Raw genomic sequence first — 18606 nt, 5'->3', positions numbered from 1 at the left:
CAACATTTTTCTGGCAAAAGCACGCAGTTGACCATCCCCCTCATCCCCGATTACTAAATGGCAAGATGGTTTACATCTCAAGGTCCCTTGTCCACAGTGGCCACTTTGTGTTTCAGAAGTTCTTGTTTTTCTGTGCCAAATTGTACAAGAATCTATTACTTAAGTAATGGAAACAACCATATCAGGTTCAAAACAGGTACCTCAATAATATCTTCACATGAAAGTCCGAAAACATACCTCAATCCCATGACTGCTTTGAAAAAAATTATTATTTTGTCAATAAAAGTTTATTTCATAGTCTTCAAATTTACATTGGCTTTAGTTCATTTATTTGGAAAAGAAAAAAAAAAAAAAAAACAGTTCACTGCATTATAATTTAAGTAGATTTGTACAAGAAATTGTTTTAAAGATATGAAATTCAATTTCACTCCCTACTGTCAACCTAATATATGACAGTCATCTACAAACTGTGATTTACACTTGTCCCAATGAACTTCATATGTTTGTAAGTGAGCTATTTACAGAACACAATTGTTATCAGTGAAACAGGAATATCTTTTCTATATGTAAAGGTACAATAATAAAATAACAAGGTAATATACATTTGGCAGTAAGCACCATGTTTCTCAGGGGTCCCAAATACTAGTACATGATCCTGCTTTATCACAAGAATTGTATTGTTGTAAATTATTTAAGCAGGATTAATACAGTACTTGAGGTATTTATTTTATTGTCAACAATTTTTAAATACCTTATATAAATGTAATATATATGCACATATTGAAATTATATTGTTAATATGCATGCATACTATTACTGAAAGCAACTTCACAAAATATTAGTTTTATCTACACAAAATTCTTAAAAATCTACAAATTTTATTTTACACAGATTTTCTAACTTACAATAAAAAAGGCACTACCTCATGACTAAATATTGCAGTACACAGTACTGAGAAAGTACACTGTTTCATTTTTACAGGACACAGTTTCACTGAAAAATGTATTAACAGCTCTTCAGTAATTTCAAGATAACAAATGCTCATTCAATAGTACAGCATGTTAACTTCAATAGAGAAGAAATGTAATTTGCAGAACTCCTACAGTTCTGTAATTGTATTGGCAACTTTGGCACCAATGTGAACGTTTAATGATATTGTGTGTGCTTATTTCGGAGGGCCAAATTTTTTATGATCATTATTACAGTATACAAGGCTACATGTCACACAGTCTTCATGCAATATAGAGAAAGAAATTTTTCACCCCAAGTATTGCACAAATACTCATTTTTTTCCATTAATATCTGAGAGATGACACATCAAACTTCAACAAATTGCCTTCTCCCAAAACCAATCTCAAATGACTCATCATGGCTTGGGAAAACAATTGGGGGGGGGGGGGGGGAGCAGAAATTTTAAATCCAAAGAAGAATGAATCATAAGTATGTTTTAAAAACTGCTATATTAAATTTCCTGTGATAACAGCTTTCATGTTAAAATATACTTTCAGGTCATTCGTATAAGAACATCAGTGATTTCAACCACCATTCTGAGTCTGGTTCCTTCTCTTAAATACAAAAATAAGGCAGTGTATGTTGCTGTGTTCTATTACAAAACTTATATTCTTATTCCTATGATTGCTTGTTTTCTCACAAGAAATATTTATTTGCAAGTAACACACAAAAGAATATAAGGGTCACTGAACAACTGAATGAAACATTGAAATCCATTAATGACTAATTGCATATCAACCATCAGTCTTAATTCATGAAATTCACATGACTGGAATAGTAACTGAGTATTCCAAAATTTCATATAATCACAGATTTTTTGATTCTGCAGTATATATTTGTGCCATTAAAGCAGAACTGCGAGAAATAAAGCCCTAACCATCAGCCAAGTGCCACAACAAATATTTTTATACATTCCCTATACATAATGTATTCTGTACATATATGGAATGTAGAATGAGAGCTTTGCATGCTGTTAATATGGTAATCCCTTTAGTGTGACTCTTCTTGACCTTGAAGTTTTCCAACAATGTGTTTCACCCATCCTTTGGGTGTAGGAGCTTCTTCCACATCATCCACACTTCTCACAGGACTAACTTCAATAACAGTTGAGGCAGTTGAATGTTGAGAGCTCGTGTCACATTCGTCTTCTGGCCCTGTACTACCAGAGCGCCAAAGTTCCAATTCTTTTCTGCGTTCCTGAATTGATTTGTGAATTGCGTCTGTTCCCTGTGGACTATCAGCAGATTTAGTTGTTGAAGAATGAGTGGTGTTAGAATTTCTACAATCCTGAACAGCAGCTTTCTTGCGGGTGAGACGGACAGGTTTTGCAGGAACTGGAGGAGGTATTTTCACTGGTTTTCGAACTGGAGTAGGTGCTGGAGTAAGTACATTATTTGTAGAAGATGCAGCTGCATTATCACAGAGTTCTTCATGATCACTAAATACAGCAGAGTCTCTGAACACCTCATTCTCCAAAAATGACTCAATTGCCTCAAAAGAACGTTCGTAGTAGCTATCACCTGAGCCATCACTCAGATGCAACTCATCAGACTTTTCTGAACTCATATCAGATTCCCCCTTCATATTTACACATGGCATATCTCCAAGCCTCACAGCTTCTGAATCTATTCTAGGAGAAGTGATAGCCGTGTCAACACTTCCTCCAAAGCCAGAAGTTTTGTCACCATCACTGGATGACGTGAAGTTGGATGAAACGGACAACACAGAATCAGGCCTTCCCTCATTTCCATTTGAGGAAGCAGGCTTAGACTGATGAATATTTGGATAAAGTTGGCGTGGATTTGCATATTCTGAGCAATGTGCAATTCGTGCACCAAGGCTTGAGCTTCCCTGTTTGTAAATAGCTTGCAGAATGGGTGGGTTGGATGACCTGGATACTGGTGCAGGTGATGGAGAGCGATTTCCGGGAGTAGCTGGTGTTGCCACACAGTCTTCTGCATCTTCTCCCATAATAGTACGAATTCGTTGCTTGAGTGTCTTGCTGTACTGTCTGGCAAGAGCATAGACGAGTCGACTTGCATGCCTTTCGCACTGGAGAAGCTGCTCTCGCTCATGCTCAACCTGAAAATGAGAATTTTTTTATAAAAGAAAAATAACCAAGATACAGCAAGGCACAGGTAATTGTTACATCTTCTAGCACAACTTTTACTTAACAGGACAAAAGAATTTCAATGAAAACTGTAGGTTTCTTGTGCTAGGTAATGTTACCACATGTCTGCATAAAAAGACTAATTCTTAATAATGAACAAATATCCGTTATATGTATTGAGTATGTAATATACATATTGTTTTACTTTATCAATCAGAGCTCTGCTACAAATGGTTTAATATTAGTGAGTTCAAAACTGGAACACATTAAACACTCAAAAAAGGTGTTTTTTATTTTAACAAAAGTGCACTGGTTTAATAGGTTGGAAGTTATAATTTAGTTATAATTATCATATCTGATAATTTCATTGAAGTACTATTTAATAGTAATTATGTGAACACTATTATAGCTTGGTATTTTCTGTGACATATTGTTTGGTTACTGTAAGTCATTTTAAACAGACTATATCAAATAAAATTATGATGATTTATACCTTCTGAAAGGAAAGGTTCAAATATAAGAATGGTTCTGAAAGACGAAAAGAAGAAGCTAAACAAATCAAGGTTTGCTGTTTTCAGAACTGTTTGCCACCTGTTCTGCTTAAAGCTTGTAAAAAAGTTGTTTATATTAATATTCCAGTTGCATTCCTTGGTTTTTTGTTGTAAGAACCTACACTACTTGTTTATTACTGAAATTCTGGTACCCTGAGGCATATAAATCAGTAGAAAATTTGTGAAATGAAATAACAGAGCAACTGTTAGTAAATCTAACTCTGATGTGCATTAATGAGGATCTTTCTCTACATACTTGTCCCAACGTGAATTTATTTACTATTACCCAATGACTCTTAGGTTATATGTGAAGAAAGGAGAGCATTGTAACAGCACACTAATCAACATTGCTGTGATATTTTAAAGGGCTTATAACACAGAGGGTGTTTATTTAAATGGTCTGAAGGATTGTTACAAACACATTCTACAATAAGATATTGTGAGCTGTACATACAAGCAACCTGCTAGTGACCACTCATTGCAAAACTACTGTGTACCCATGTCAGAGAAGATATTTAGCACTGCTTTATACCTGACCTGACATAAGTTGCAGATGTTTTCTTTGATAAAACTTGTTATGTCAGTATCACAGCAGAAGCAGATGGTGGTAGGAGACTACATGTGATAAGCATTTAATTGAATTAGTCATGGAAGATGAATTGGTAGTGATACTGCTGTAAACATATCGTTGATAGGATAACAAAGCTGGTATGTATGAGCAGTTGCAAACTATAAAATGACTTCATTTCACGTTTGGGTTTTAATTCATTGATAGTATCTGAGATATTTGTGGTTATAATAAATACAGCAACTAAGTATAAACTCAATGGACAGTTCGATTATTAGCTTCATTCTTAAAATTTTGGCAAAAGCTTCTGATGAATGCTATGTCATGTCTCCTCTATTGTTTTTCTTCTTCTAACATATGTGAATATCTGAGTGAACTCTTTTACAAATTAATCTGAATGCAAACACAACAGCACATCTCTGAATATGATTTTTGTTCATTCAACATGATTGCACATAAAACACATAATTAACCAGTGCTCCAAAACAACAGCTATCTTCATATATTGTCTACACTCCTTCATAATTATATCTAAAAACAAAGATGATGTGACTTACCAAACGAAAGTGCTGGCAGGTCGATAGACACACAAACAAACACAAACAAACACAAACATACACACAAAATTCAAGCTTTCGCAACCAGTGGTTGCTTCATCAGGAAAGTGGGAAGGAGAGGGAAAGATGAAAGGATGTGGGTTTTAAGGGAGAGGGTAAGGAGTCATTCCAGTCCCGGGAGCGGAAAGACTTACCTTAGGGGGAAAAAAGGACAGGTATACACTCGCGCACACACACACATATCCATCCGCACATACACAGACTCCTTACCCTCTCCCTTAAAACCCACATCATTTCATCTTTCCCTCTCCTTCCCTCTTTCCTGATGAAGCAACCATTGGTTGTGAAAGCTTGAATTTTGTGTGTATGTTTGTGTTTGTGTGTCTATCGACCTGCCAGCACTTTCGTTTGGTAAGTCATATCATTTTTGTTTTTAGATATATTTTTCCCACGTGGAATGTTTCCCTCTATTATATTCATATCTCCTTCATAATTAGCTACATACAATTTTAGATGTTCAGTAACTTCACAACTTGTATGTCACTGAAATGGCATGAAGACCTGTACCAGTGCACTGAGCCACACAAAATTATATTATTATTACTTCATATACAGGATGCTTCATAATGCCTATTACAGGCTCTGAAGATCTGATCACATTCAAATTGTCTGCTTCATGCTGTACACACAGGAGGATATAACATGGGAAATGTTTCAATGCCCTTGTCATTGTCATATGTACAACTGGAACGGATGGTTGTGCCCACTTCTCACTTTGTGTGTGAACCATGAAGCAGGAGATTTGAAACAGATCCTAACTTCAGATTTATTTTATATTCAAATGGTACATTTCCAGACACAGATTCCTTATCAAAACTTTATCTATTAAGCCCCCTCTACAACCCCTAAAAGCCTGCAATCAGAATTGTGAAATACCCTGTAGATATCAGACTGATTAGCATTAATGGTGTTACAAACAGACAATAGAAATTTTTTCTCCTGGTTCAACAAATTATCATGCATTTACAGACATTTGTGACACATGCTGGTCACCACAATTAAAAATTACTTCTATGCTATCATTTATTCATGTACAGTTTCAAAACAATGATGCATGACATGTCATTCATGCTTACACTTCATTGGTGGTTCGCCATTCAGAATACCATATCATTGTTTTTGTCAATGGAAAGTTTTCTCTGTTCTGTATACTACAGTGTAGCCTACATAATGTTTTCAAACTGTCAGCTGAGAACAATTTTTAATTACGCATGTTAAAAACATGAAAAGTTTCTCCACAGAGGGTGACCTACAACAGTAATTCTTTGACTTAACTCTGCATTTTATCTGATTGGTGTGCTATATTCCTTTATGCTAACTGTAGGTGTCACAGGGGAGGTTGAGCTAAGAGACAATTATTAAGGAAAACACTTCCCTACATTGCGCTATTTCCGAGTTTTTAGCACTGAAATTAGCCAATCATGTCATTGCACATGCAATTTCAAGCAACCTACCAGAGACACTGAAAGACCTGAGTCAAAACATGGCCCCCAGGGTAGACACCATTCCATTAGAACTACTGACAGCCTTGGGAGAGCCAGTCCTGACAAAACTCAACCATCTGGTGAGCAAGATGTATGAGACAGGTGAATTACCCTCATACTTCAAGAAGAATATAATAATTCCAATCCCAAAGAAAGCAGGTGTTGACAGATGTGAAAATTACCACCCAAATTCTTTACAGACGAATGGAAAAACTGACAGAATCCGACCTTGGGGAAGATCAGTTTGGATTCCGTAGAAATGTTGGAACACGTGAGGCAATACTGAGCCTACGATTTATCTTAGAAGAAAGATTAAGGAAAGGCAAACCTACGTTTCTAGCATTTATAGACTTAGAGAAAGCTTTTGACAATGTTAATTGGAATACTCTCTTTCAAATTCTGAAGGTGGCAGGGGTGAAATACAGGGAGCAAAAGGCTATTTACAATTTGTACAGAAAGCAGATGGCAGCATGAAAGGGAAGCAGTGGTTGGGAATGGAGTGAGACAGGGTTGTAGCCTATCCCCGATGTTATTCAATCTGTATATTGAGCAAGCAATAAAGGAAACAAAAGAAAAGTTAGGAGTAGGTATTAAAATCCATGGAGAAGAAATAAAAACTTTGAGGTTCACCGATGACATTGTAATTCTGTCCAAAGGACTTGGAAGAGCAGCTGAACGGAATGGGCAGTGTCTTGAAAGGAGGGTATAAGATGAACATCAACAAAAGCAAAACGAGGATAATGGAATGTAGTCGAATTAAGTCGGGTGATGCTGATGGAACTAGATTAGGAAATGAGACACTTAAAGTAGTAAGGGAGTTTTGCTATTTGGGGAGCAAAATAACTCATGATGGTCGAAGTAGAGAGGATACAAAATGTAGACTGGCAATGGCAAGGAAAGCATTTCTGAAGATGAGAAATTTGTTAACATCGAGTATAGATTTAAATGCCAGGAAGTCGTTTCTGAAAGTATCTGTATGGAGTGTAGCCATGTATAGAAGTGAAACGTGGAGGATAAATAGTTTAGACAAGAAGAGAATAGAAGCTTTCAAAATGTGGTGCTACAGAAGAATGCTGAAGATTAGATGGGAAGATCACATAACTAATGAGGAGGTATTGAATAGAATTGGGGAGAAGAGGAGCTTGTGGCACAACTTGACTAGAAGAAGGGATCAGTTGGTAGGACATGTTCCGAGACATCGAGGGATCACCAATTTAGTATTGGAGGGCAGCGTGGAGGGTAAAAATCGTAGAGGGAGACCAAGAGATGAATACACTAAGCAGATTCAGAAGGATGTAGGCTGCAGTAGGTACTGGGAGATGAAGAAGCTTGCACAGGATAGAGTAGCATGGAGAGCTGCATCAAACCAGTCTCAGGACTGAAGACCACAACAACAACAACAACCAGAGACACTTGCCAAATGTGTTTTTCATTTGGTTTCCTGATATCAAACAAACACAGCATTTGAACAATGGAAAATCTAGGATATAATGGAACAATATTATGAAAAGACTATCACAAATATCTTTCAGACAGTATGGTCTTCATCGAAATTAGACAACAGACACACACATACACATTCACACAAACGAAACTCTCACACAGGACTGTAGTCTCAGGCAATTGAGATTGCAGTCAAATGTAGCTTTTGCTCACCTAGCTTCCAGAAAAGGCACATTTTAACTGGTAATGAGAATTTGAACATGTTGTAATTCACAGACCCACAGATGTTTGTGCATTACCGCATCTTAACATGAGCACATGATTGAATTTGCCCTTGCAATGATCTGATTGGCTAATGCCAATGCTAATTAAATCAGAAATGGTGCAATGTATCAAATTTTTTTCTTAACAATTATCTCTCAGCAGAACCTCCCCTGCAACACACTTCCAAGCTTTTCAGACTGTTTCTGACCACCCTGTATATATACATCAGCACGGGATATTCATTCTGATAACTGACACTCCTACCACACACCATCATTCTTTTTCCATAAGGTGTTATGCTCTAATACACTAATTACTGTATTACATTATATTCTGAAATGAACCTTACTTTTAGCATACTGAAATGTGTCACACTCATCATTCTCTACTTTCTTCAATGAGTTCAACTCTAGGAAATACTCAATGAAATTGAGAGGGATGTTTAAAATCACTAAATGTGCATATCAATAAGAAACTTTCAAAAATTTTAAAATGGTACGTTTTTCAAATTAAAGCACTTATCTATCATCAGGTCTCCATAACCATATATTCATCTCTTCCACTGCAACCTCTCTCCACAACGTACCATTTTTAGTTTATCTCCAGTTCTTAATGTTATGTTTCATTATTCTCCATAAGTTTATTTAGCATTTTTTCTTGTCTGCTCACACTTTTCCACATTTAACTTTAGTTCAGTGTGTTTCACCTTACTGTTGCAAATTGATCTTTTTTAAATATTTAATTGGGAGTTGTTCCAGTCTACATATTACTCCAGGTGGCTTTGTTCTCAACCACTCCCATAATTGTGTTCTGTTCACTTATAAACATACAGAAATAGGAATTCCATCCATTTCTCAATTGCAATCAACAGATTTTACAACACAAGACAGAGAACATTACTTCCTCGTTACATATGTGCATGCATCATCCTCACTATAGAGGTAGTTTATTACTTCATCTGGAATTCTAATTTGGCCTCATCTGCTGTACTTCCTTCCTTTTTGCTGCCCTTTATCCTGCCAATTATGGGTCAGGACTGGTGTAATAATTCTACTATTTCACGAAGGCTATGTAGGCTATTATTACGATGGTGTTGCCCCTCTCAACTGCATTTTAAAGCTACTGCCAGAAACACCCCCCCCCCCCGCCCCACCCTTGGGGGAGAATCTGTGCACTCCTTCCATCTGTGTCTGGTGTAATTCCTTGGTCAAATGTAACAATATTTTTCAAAGTATTTTCACTCCGTGTATCTGAGGCAGGATGCATGAACTAGCCCATTATTTACCTATATGGATGTGGAAAACAACTAAAAACCACATCCAGGCTGTCCAGCAGTGTGGTCCCCGTTTCTAATATGTGAGGTGGATTCATACCATGAATCCATGGCTGATGTGCCTTATAGAGTCCCAGAAGCAGCCACTTTAACACGTTCTGCTACTCAGGTGAGTCATCTGCTGTACTCTATTGTTTTAATACCACCTTACATTGCAGCCTGTCTTTCCTTGTTCAGTCTTTGATGATTAATCAACTTCCTCATAACTTTCCGAGACTTCTTTTTCCACACGAAAAAAGAACTCTTGCCTACAAATACTTCTGAGGTTGTCACATACTCTGTGTTGCACGTACCCATATTAGAATTTGTATGCTCAATAGCTAGAACCACTTCACATAGCTTTACCACAGTTTGAGAAATTGTATTGCATTACTTGTATTTTGGTTCAATTACTGTGGAGAAGTGATCATCAACATTCACTTTCCTACAGACAATATATGTTTGAGGAGTTATATGTAACTGTGTCAATCCAGTTGTGATTTAATTTAGTCACCACTGAAACCAAATGCTGCAGCACCTTCTATATTCCCTAGAGGAAATGAAGTGTATGCTGTTGAAGATTTAGCTAGTCCTGGCAAACATAGATATGCTCCACATCACAAAACACTTGAGTATTTTGTTATGAGTTTTGGGGATCACAAACTACAGTAATTACAAAAATGGGATTTGTATTCACAGTCATCACTAATTCTACATATCATAATTGTGTTCTGTTCACTTATAAACATACAGAAATAGGAATTCCATCCATTTCTCAATTGCAATCAACAGATTTTACAACACAAGACAGACAACATTACTTCCTCGTTACATGTGCGCATGCATCATCTCAAGGTGCTGTATTCAAGAGCACCAGATATCTCATCATTACATATCTTGTAAAGCTAATTTAAATTGCAGATCACCAGTCATTCACAGTGGCAGTTGCTAGCACATAACTGAATCTTTGAACTATAGGAAGCACAGCATTTGCAAAGTTTAGTCTGTATTTAACCTAGAGCAATAGTGCTGTTTCATATTTGAATAAATCTGTTAATGGTGATATGATGATACTCTGACATGCCTCCATAGTTGAGGTCACTAACACATGCCTTTGGAGTTGCCCTCAACTCAAAAGTAAGCCAGTTCGAATCCTGCCTGTGGATGAAGTTTTCACTGTCAGAAAAGGAATGAGAATAAAGTTTCTTATCACCAGTCTCTACACCAGTGTCCTGGATTAAGTTCCAAACCCCTCATTAGTGTCAAAGTGAGAGCATGCGACACTGTTGACAGTGATCCATCTGTCAGCTGGGGACATTAAGCTCAGTGGCTACCTTGGTGCTGTTCAAGTAGAGTAGTCTAAATTCTGGCACCGAGGATCACTATCTCCCTCCTCTCATTGTCACAACATCACACTATAAACACATCCATTACACTTGCCTACACTCCACAACTACATATATGACATGACGTGACATGACATGACAATTCTGCAAGAAAAGGGGTCAATGTGCATGGAAGAAGAAACCACATGGCACATCTGAGCCAATACTGCCATAACAGTATTTACATATTTTTACATGACACTCACTCTCCGAATGTGAGCACTCCATAAGATGGGTGAACAAAGATGTATATTATGAAAGTGATATGAATGATGACAATGTCTTCTAACAGGACACGCTTGACAGAGCGTAACTTACCTCAAGTTCAAGAGCTTCCGAACTGCTCCTTCCAGACAGCCGACCTAACACTCGACCAAGACTTGCTTTGGATACACTTGGCCTATATATCTTGTACTCAGGATGCACATTCAGGTTATCCAGGCTTGCATCAGGAGTTGCTGTATACTCAGTGGTGCTATCTTCTTCCGTTGTGTCACCACCTACAGGAAATCTGTGGCGGCCGCTATGAGAACCACTTCGGACCATGTACCTATACAGAAAGGGACATCATGTGTAAAACAATTGCTGAGGCTACTTTATACTTCTTAGAAAGTTTTATAAGGAAATATATTTAAATTTAATGATACAAAACTCTTCAAAACAATAAGAACTGATGTATATGGTAGGTCTTCAAAGAATGCATAGTCCGGGTTATAACATCAACAACACTATGAAACTGCTATGGACACTATGGACTGCTATTCACTGTGAAGACAACACACTGAATTGCAGACAGGCACTATGAAAAGACTGCTATGCATTTGAGCTTTTGGCCAAAGCCTTCTTCTGAAAGGAAAACACACGCATAAATACAAGCAAGCACACCTCACAAACATGACCACTATCTCCAGCTGCTCCGGCCAGAATGCAACTGTGTAGCATTGAATAGAAGCAGCAGTCTGTAGTGGAGAGAGGAAGGGGGAGTGATAGCAGGGTAGGGGTGTGGGGGTGGGGGAGAAAAGTCAGCACTGCTGGGTGGAGCATGTGGGGATTAGATGGTGGTGGGACACAGCTGCCAGGTGTAGCATTGGGAGTCTGTAAAGGAGGTAGGGGGACAGAGAGTGGAAATGGAGTGGGGAGTCTGTATGGGAGAGTGGAAATGGAGCACAGAAGGGGAAAAGACCAATGAGTGTGTTGGCAGACAGCAGAACACATGACAGTGAGGGGACCTTAATTGGGAGGAGGTGGCTGAAACTGTTGAGTTGAGGGTGTGGGGGCAGCAGGTTACTGTAGGTTGAAGCTTCTGCAGTAATAACTCCCACCTGTACAAATCAGAAAAACTGATGGTGAAGGAGAAAATCCAGATGGCCCAGGTTGTGAAAGGGCCCTTAGGGACATGGCTGCCAAGGAGGGGAAGAAAGCCAATCTGCACTCCTTGTACATACCAGGTGGAGTCATTGCAGATGTGGAACTGGTTGTTCTGAATGCCATGAAGAGTGCAGGGTGCTGCCAACTGCAGACAGTGGCTCACATCGGTACCAATGATGTGTGTTGCTTTGGATGGAAAGAGATCCTCTCTGGTTTTGAGCAGCTCTCAGAAATGATAAAGGCTTCCAGTCTTACTCGCAAGGTGAAAGCAGAGCTCACAATCTGCACCATAGTCTGTAGGAATGATTGCAGAACTCTGATACAGAGCTGAGTAGAGGGTCTGAATCAATGGCTCAGACAGTTCTGTGATCATATAGGCTGCAGATTCCTCAACTTGCACCATTGGGTGGTTGGGTTTTGACTTCCACTAAATAGATCAGGTGACCACTACATGCAGGAGGCAGCTATATGGGTGGCAGGGGCTGTGTGGTGTGGACTGGGTGGTTTTTTAGGTTAGAGGGTCTTGGGGAAACACAAAAAAGGCTTCAGTCTCAAATTTATCCTCGATTTGTTGGCAAAAATACTTGTTGAAATCTGGAGGTACGCATAAAACATTGTCTGAAATTGTACTAAACGCAGTCTCTGAACATTATTTCGAGCAGTTAGTTCATGAGCCCACTTGAATAGTAAATAGTGGTGAAAATACATTTGACCTCTTAGCCCCAAATAATCCTGAGCTAATAATGAGCATCAAAATGTATACAGGGATTAGTGAAGAGAGAGTTGTCGTAGCGCGACTGAATATGAAAAATGTACCTTTTCGAAAAAGCAGATAAAAACTCACTTGATGCCTTCCTGGGAGACAATCTCTGCTCCTTCCACAGCAACAACGTACTGGTAAATGTAGACCAGATGTGGTTTGAGTTCAAAGAAATAGTTTTGACGGCAACTGAGAGATTTACACCAAAAAAATCGACACACAATGGAGCTGATCCCCCTTGGTACACAAAACAGGTCTGAACACTGTTGAAGAAACATTGAAAAAAAAAAAGCATGCTAAATTTAAATGAATGCATAATCTCCAAGATTGGCGATGTTTTATAGAAGCTCGAAATTTAGTGTGGACTTCAATACGAGATGCTTATAATAGTTTCTACAACAAAACTTTGTCTGAAAACCTGGCAGAAAATCCAAAGAGATTCTGGCCATATGTAAAGTATGCTAGTGGCAAGATACAATCAATGCCTTCTCTGCATGATAGCACACAACCTCTCGCTTGATGCAAGATCCATACCGCAAGACGGGAAAGTTGCACAGGTCACACCAATATTCAAGAAAAGCACTAAATTACGGACTCATATCATTATCATCAATATGCAGCAGGATTCTGGAACCTATATTGTGTTCGAACATTATGAATTACCTTGAAGAGAACTGTCTATTGACAAACAGTCAACACAGATTTACAAAATATCACCTTGTCAAACACAACTAGCTCTTTACTCACACAAAGTGCTAAGTGTTATTGACAAGGGATTTCAAATTGTTTTTATATTTCCAGAAGGCTTTCAATGCCATACGTCACAAGCGGCTTGTAATAAAATTGTGTGCTTATGGAATATCATCTCAGTTATGTGACTGGATTTGTTATTTCCTGTCAGAGAGGTTATAGTTTGCAGTAACTGATGGAACATCATCAATAAAAACAAAAGCAATTTCTGGCATTCTCCATGGTGGTATTATAAGCCTTCTGCTGTTTCTTATCTATATAAACAATTCAGGAGACAATCTGAGCAGCCATCTTAGATTGTTTGCAGATGATGCTGTTATTTATCATCTAGTAAAGTCATCAGAAGATCAAAACAAATTGCATAATGATATAGAAAATATCTGTATGGTGCAAAAATTAGCAATTGACCCTAAATAATGAAAAGCTTGAGGTCATCCATATGAGTCCAAAAGCAATTCATTACACTTCAGTTACACGATAAATCAGTCAAATCTAGAGGCCGTAAATTCAACTAACTACCTATGAATTACAATTATGAACAATTTAAATTGGATAGAACACATAGAAAATGTTGAGGGGAAGGCGAACCAAAGACTGCGATTTATTGGCAGAACACTTAGAAGATGCAACAGATGTACAAAGGAGACTGCCCACATTATGCTTGTCCATCTTCTTTTGGAGTACTGCTGCACAGTGTGAATCCTTACCAGACAGGACTGATGGAGCATGTTAATAAAGTTCAAAGAAGAGCAGCACATTTTCTATTATCAAGAAATAGGGGAGAGAGTATTACTGACGTGATACGGGATTTGGGCTAGACATTATTAAAACAAGAGCATTTTCACTGTGGTGGAATCTTATCATCAAATTTCAGTCACCAACTTTCTCTTCTGAATGTGAAAATATTTGGATGATGCCAACCTATGCAAGGAGAAACAATCATCATAGTAAAATACGGGAAATTCAAGCTCACATGGAAAGATATAGGGGTTCATTTTTCTGTTTGCTATTTGATATGGGAATAACAGAGAATTATTGTGAAGGTGGTTTGATGAACACTTTGTGAAGCATTTAAGTGTGAATTGCAGAGTATCCATGTATATGTAGATGTAGATATTATGTTCAGCTGCATGTTGTACCACAGAGCAGTCAGCTTTAATTGTGGCCACGGTTTGGAGATAGTCGTTCATCCCAGTGGACAGATGGACCAACAGAAAAAGCTGTGGAATGATTGCAGCAGAGCTAGTATAAGAAATGGCTGCTTCCACAGTTGACCCAGTCTCTGTATGGGCTGTATGGGAGGGATTTTTTGGTGTGGAAGGAAAGGCAGCTGTCGAAATGTTTGATCTGGCCAGAGCAGCCACAGATGGTGGTCATGCGTGTGTGAGGTTTGGTTGCTTTTGTGAACATATGTGTGCTTTCTTTTCTGAAGAAGACTTTGGCTGAAAGCTCAAATGTTGAACACCCTTTTCCTTGTGCTTGTCTGCAGCTTGAGTGTTGTCTTTATGGTGAGTAGCAATATACCCTTTTTATCATAGTCGAGATCTTGAAATACTTATGCATTGGGAAGAGATGCATGTTGATGGTTTAATAATAGCATAAACATTAACTCTTGAATTTTATTACCTGTCAATGTCATCGAAATCTATTTCAGCAGCTTTGTCTGATGCTATGGTGAAGGGCCTGTCTGGATGACAGCTGCGACCATCACGACCAAACAGCCTAGTTCTGTAATTGCCCTTGCCAATGTCTTTTTCAGTCCTTCCAAATTTCTGCATGGTTGAGGAACTTAAATTTGCAGCCTGGTTAGGGCTGTCATGATTCAGTTGGAAACTGCGAGGCAGTGACCCCGATTTCTTATTTGGTGTAGCTAGGTGGTCTCCTTGTAGTTTCAACCACACTGCTGGAAGTGTTGGGATATTAAGAGTATCAATTGACATTTCTGAGTTTGCTGGAAGAAATGAAGGTTCTATTGGCAGGTCATCCCTTTCTGCACCAAGAGACTCCTGGCATGTAAATGACTGCGTACGACGCAAATTTGGTGTACTCGTTTCTCTGTTGGTGTCTTCACTTTCTGCCAGTCTTCGAATTTCTTCTTGCTGTCTTTTAACACTCTCCCATATCTGTTGCAGATTATCATAATTTCCAGAACTATTTCCTTTCTCCTTAGTTTCAGCAGAGTAACTAGAACTTTGTGTGAGCTTGTATTTATGACTGTCAGTTTTATCAGTTTCCACCCTGAGGTTATTAACACTGAAAGTATGATATGGACTCCTCTCACCACTACTATTAGGTATGGTCCTTTCTGTCACTGCATGTTTTGCCTGAAATGTAGTGTGCTGTCCCACACTCTCTCGCAAAGCACAGCTTGTATCCCTTTCATATTTCAAAGTAACGTAATCAGCATCAGAACCAAGAGAATCTTTGGCTTCAAGTTGAAGCAGATGCATGCTCTGACGTTTTGATCGGCTGCTTATTGATGAAGATATATTTTTTTGTTCATTACGTAGAGCTCGCATGTGAGCATGCCTATGTGCTCTGTAGCTTTGTCCTGATGTCGGCTTTGAGCTGGCAGCTGTTGAAGTGATAGCTAATGTCTCATATATACCATCATCTTCATTTTCTGTATCTGTTGTCTCATCTTTTGAGTTTGTTGTTCCATTAGAGCTCATGTAACGGTGTCGAAGACTCACATGCCTCTGTTGTTTTTTCAAGATTTTTTGAAATTCATGGTTTTGCATTAGTAACTGTCCCACAATTTCCTCTAGGGTTTTTGCTTCTTCTTCATTGGTAACTACATCTTTATCATCAAATGGCACATCAGTATCCGTTACTACATTCTCAAGTTTCCTATCACAGCTTTCACTCTCAGCACTTATATCAAGTGACGTCTGCTCAACAACTTCAAGAGATTTTGATGTATCTTCATTAACAGCCTCCCTGCTAGCACCAATGTCTTCAGTTGACTCTATAGATATGTTGGTATTCTGTGGTACTGTGAGCTTTGTTGGTGTATCTGTCTTCGATGAGGAGGCTTGACTGCCTGAAGAATAGCATCCAGGTTCCGACTTACGCCTCCAACTGCCAAACCGTTCCTGCTAGAGATAAAAATTTGAATAAGTGAATTTGTTAAAAAGCATTCATATACACACACACTTTTTGCAAATAAAAAATGGAAAAAATTATCAGTAAGAACACTAACATACTGATACTACCCATCACAGCCAAAAGTGACAAAAAAGAATAAGAAATATCAAATTTGTACACTTTATCAAGACATGAGTAAAGTGACAAAAGGAAAGAAAAGATAAAATATGTAAGAGGTTGAAGGTTGGAGGTACAGTCTGTAAGATGGGTAATGCCAGCAGTGATGGAATCACTATTATGATGTATTTTGTAGGAATTAGGGGCTGGGGGCCAAATGAAACTGACCCTGCATACAATTATGTTGAAACTCCTGGGATAGAAAATCTTCAATCTTTCAGGACTCTCTACAATGTCTTGATGGCAAGCTGTCTATTTGGACATGTGCAAGACTAAGTAAAAATTATCTTGAATATATTTCCAATAGTTAAGCATCAAATAGAGCTTATGTTAACTGAGAGGTCACTTATAGTGCAACAGATGGTGTGTCAGTGGCATTCTGGAGACATTCGAAAGTGGATGCTGTAGCAGCATAAGAGAAAAGAAATTCCAGTGAAATCTGTATTGAGGAATGCTGAGAAATAATGGCACATCACTATGGCTCAGAGACAGACATCATTTGACACCACATGTAATGTTAAAAGATTGATAAAGTTGTAACGGCAAAACAGATGTTCCAACACAACAGTGATATGTTCAGTTGAAAGTAAGGCATTTGGATACCACACACAACTAGACTGAAAAGGGAATTTTAGAAGAGTGTTTCATGAAAGTGTTAGGTTGTTTGTTCATATGACACATAGTTACCTTTCGCCCAGTTTCCAAGTAATAGCATAGAAGTCTTAAAGAGGTCAGGGAACAATCAAAGACTGCTGAGAAGGAAAAGTGAGAGATTGTATGAGAGAGAGAGAGAGAGAGAGATGCACAAAGAAGTCTGCCAGAAAAAAGTGGAAATGTTGGTCAAAGGCAGAAGATTTCATATGGAAGGCACTGCATCTGACAACACTACCTGCCCCAGTGAGTTATACACATACTTCATACTGAGTTTTCAGATCATTGTGCATTTCCTTACTTTACTTTTGCATAGAAATAGCTCTCAAGAATATAGATTCTTAATCTTATTTTGCCAAAAGTCAACATGATGAGACTGGGGCTATGAGAAAGTGCAGGTTAATTCTTACAGTGAAGTATGAACAGCAGTCAGCCACAACAAAAATCAGTGAACACTACATGTACAACATTAAGTATATGTAATTTGAAGCATGAACAGATGCCCAGTGATTAACCTGTCTGAAACCAGTAATGATGCTCTTTATTCATAATAAATAGCATCATTAACAGTGACTGGTTGTTGTTTTTACTTTATTCTAGGAATTAACTCGTATCTCTTATTCTCCCTGACAGATTTTGCCTTCCATAGCCTATGCTGTAGAGTCTTGTTCTGGAGCCAAATCTAGATTGTGACTAAGCCATTATCCCCACAACTTCCTCATACTTATCAAGCAAGGTATGCAACCGAATCTCTAAGGAGTCTTGACAAGTATGGAACAAGAACTGCCAGACCGAAGTTCTGAGCTAAGCAGTGAGACAAGCTCAGATTTCACTGCTTTGCCTATATTTTCATCCATTTGGAAAGTTCTCTTTCCAGAGGACAGTCTACTCCAATGGGAAAGTTTTGTTCTGGAGCTTGAACTGGAAAGAAAATTAACTTCAAAGGAGTTATGCAATTAGGTGCTCCTTATGCACACTTAATCAATAGTTTTTATTTTCTTTGTGAACATACGTGAGTTACACAACTACACAATAATGGAAAATCCAGGATGTAAACAACATAAATAA

The 18606-nt window shown here is 38.2% G+C and overlaps 1 protein-coding gene across 1 annotated transcript in view; it reads right to left on the bottom strand.

Moving 5' to 3' along the window:
- Window positions 1-1376: 1376 nt before the first annotated feature.
- Window positions 1377-18606, bottom strand: part of LOC126235032 (uncharacterized) — a 188713-nt gene continuing 171483 nt past the window's right edge. The window contains exons 15-17 of the mRNA XM_049943767.1: window positions 15250-16718; window positions 11064-11295; window positions 1377-3093 (exon numbers count right to left, since the gene is read on the bottom strand). Coding sequence (XP_049799724.1) covers window positions 2002-3093; window positions 11064-11295; window positions 15250-16718 — 2793 coding nt within the window. The 3' untranslated portion in view covers window positions 1377-2001. The remainder of the gene's footprint in view (window positions 3094-11063; window positions 11296-15249; window positions 16719-18606) is intronic.

Source organism: Schistocerca nitens, chromosome 2 (assembly GCF_023898315.1).
Source record: "Schistocerca nitens isolate TAMUIC-IGC-003100 chromosome 2, iqSchNite1.1, whole genome shotgun sequence".
Lineage (NCBI taxonomy): Eukaryota > Metazoa > Arthropoda > Insecta > Orthoptera > Acrididae > Schistocerca > Schistocerca nitens.
The sequence above is the reverse complement of the archived record's forward strand: the minus strand, read 5'-3'. Positions and strand labels throughout refer to the sequence as shown.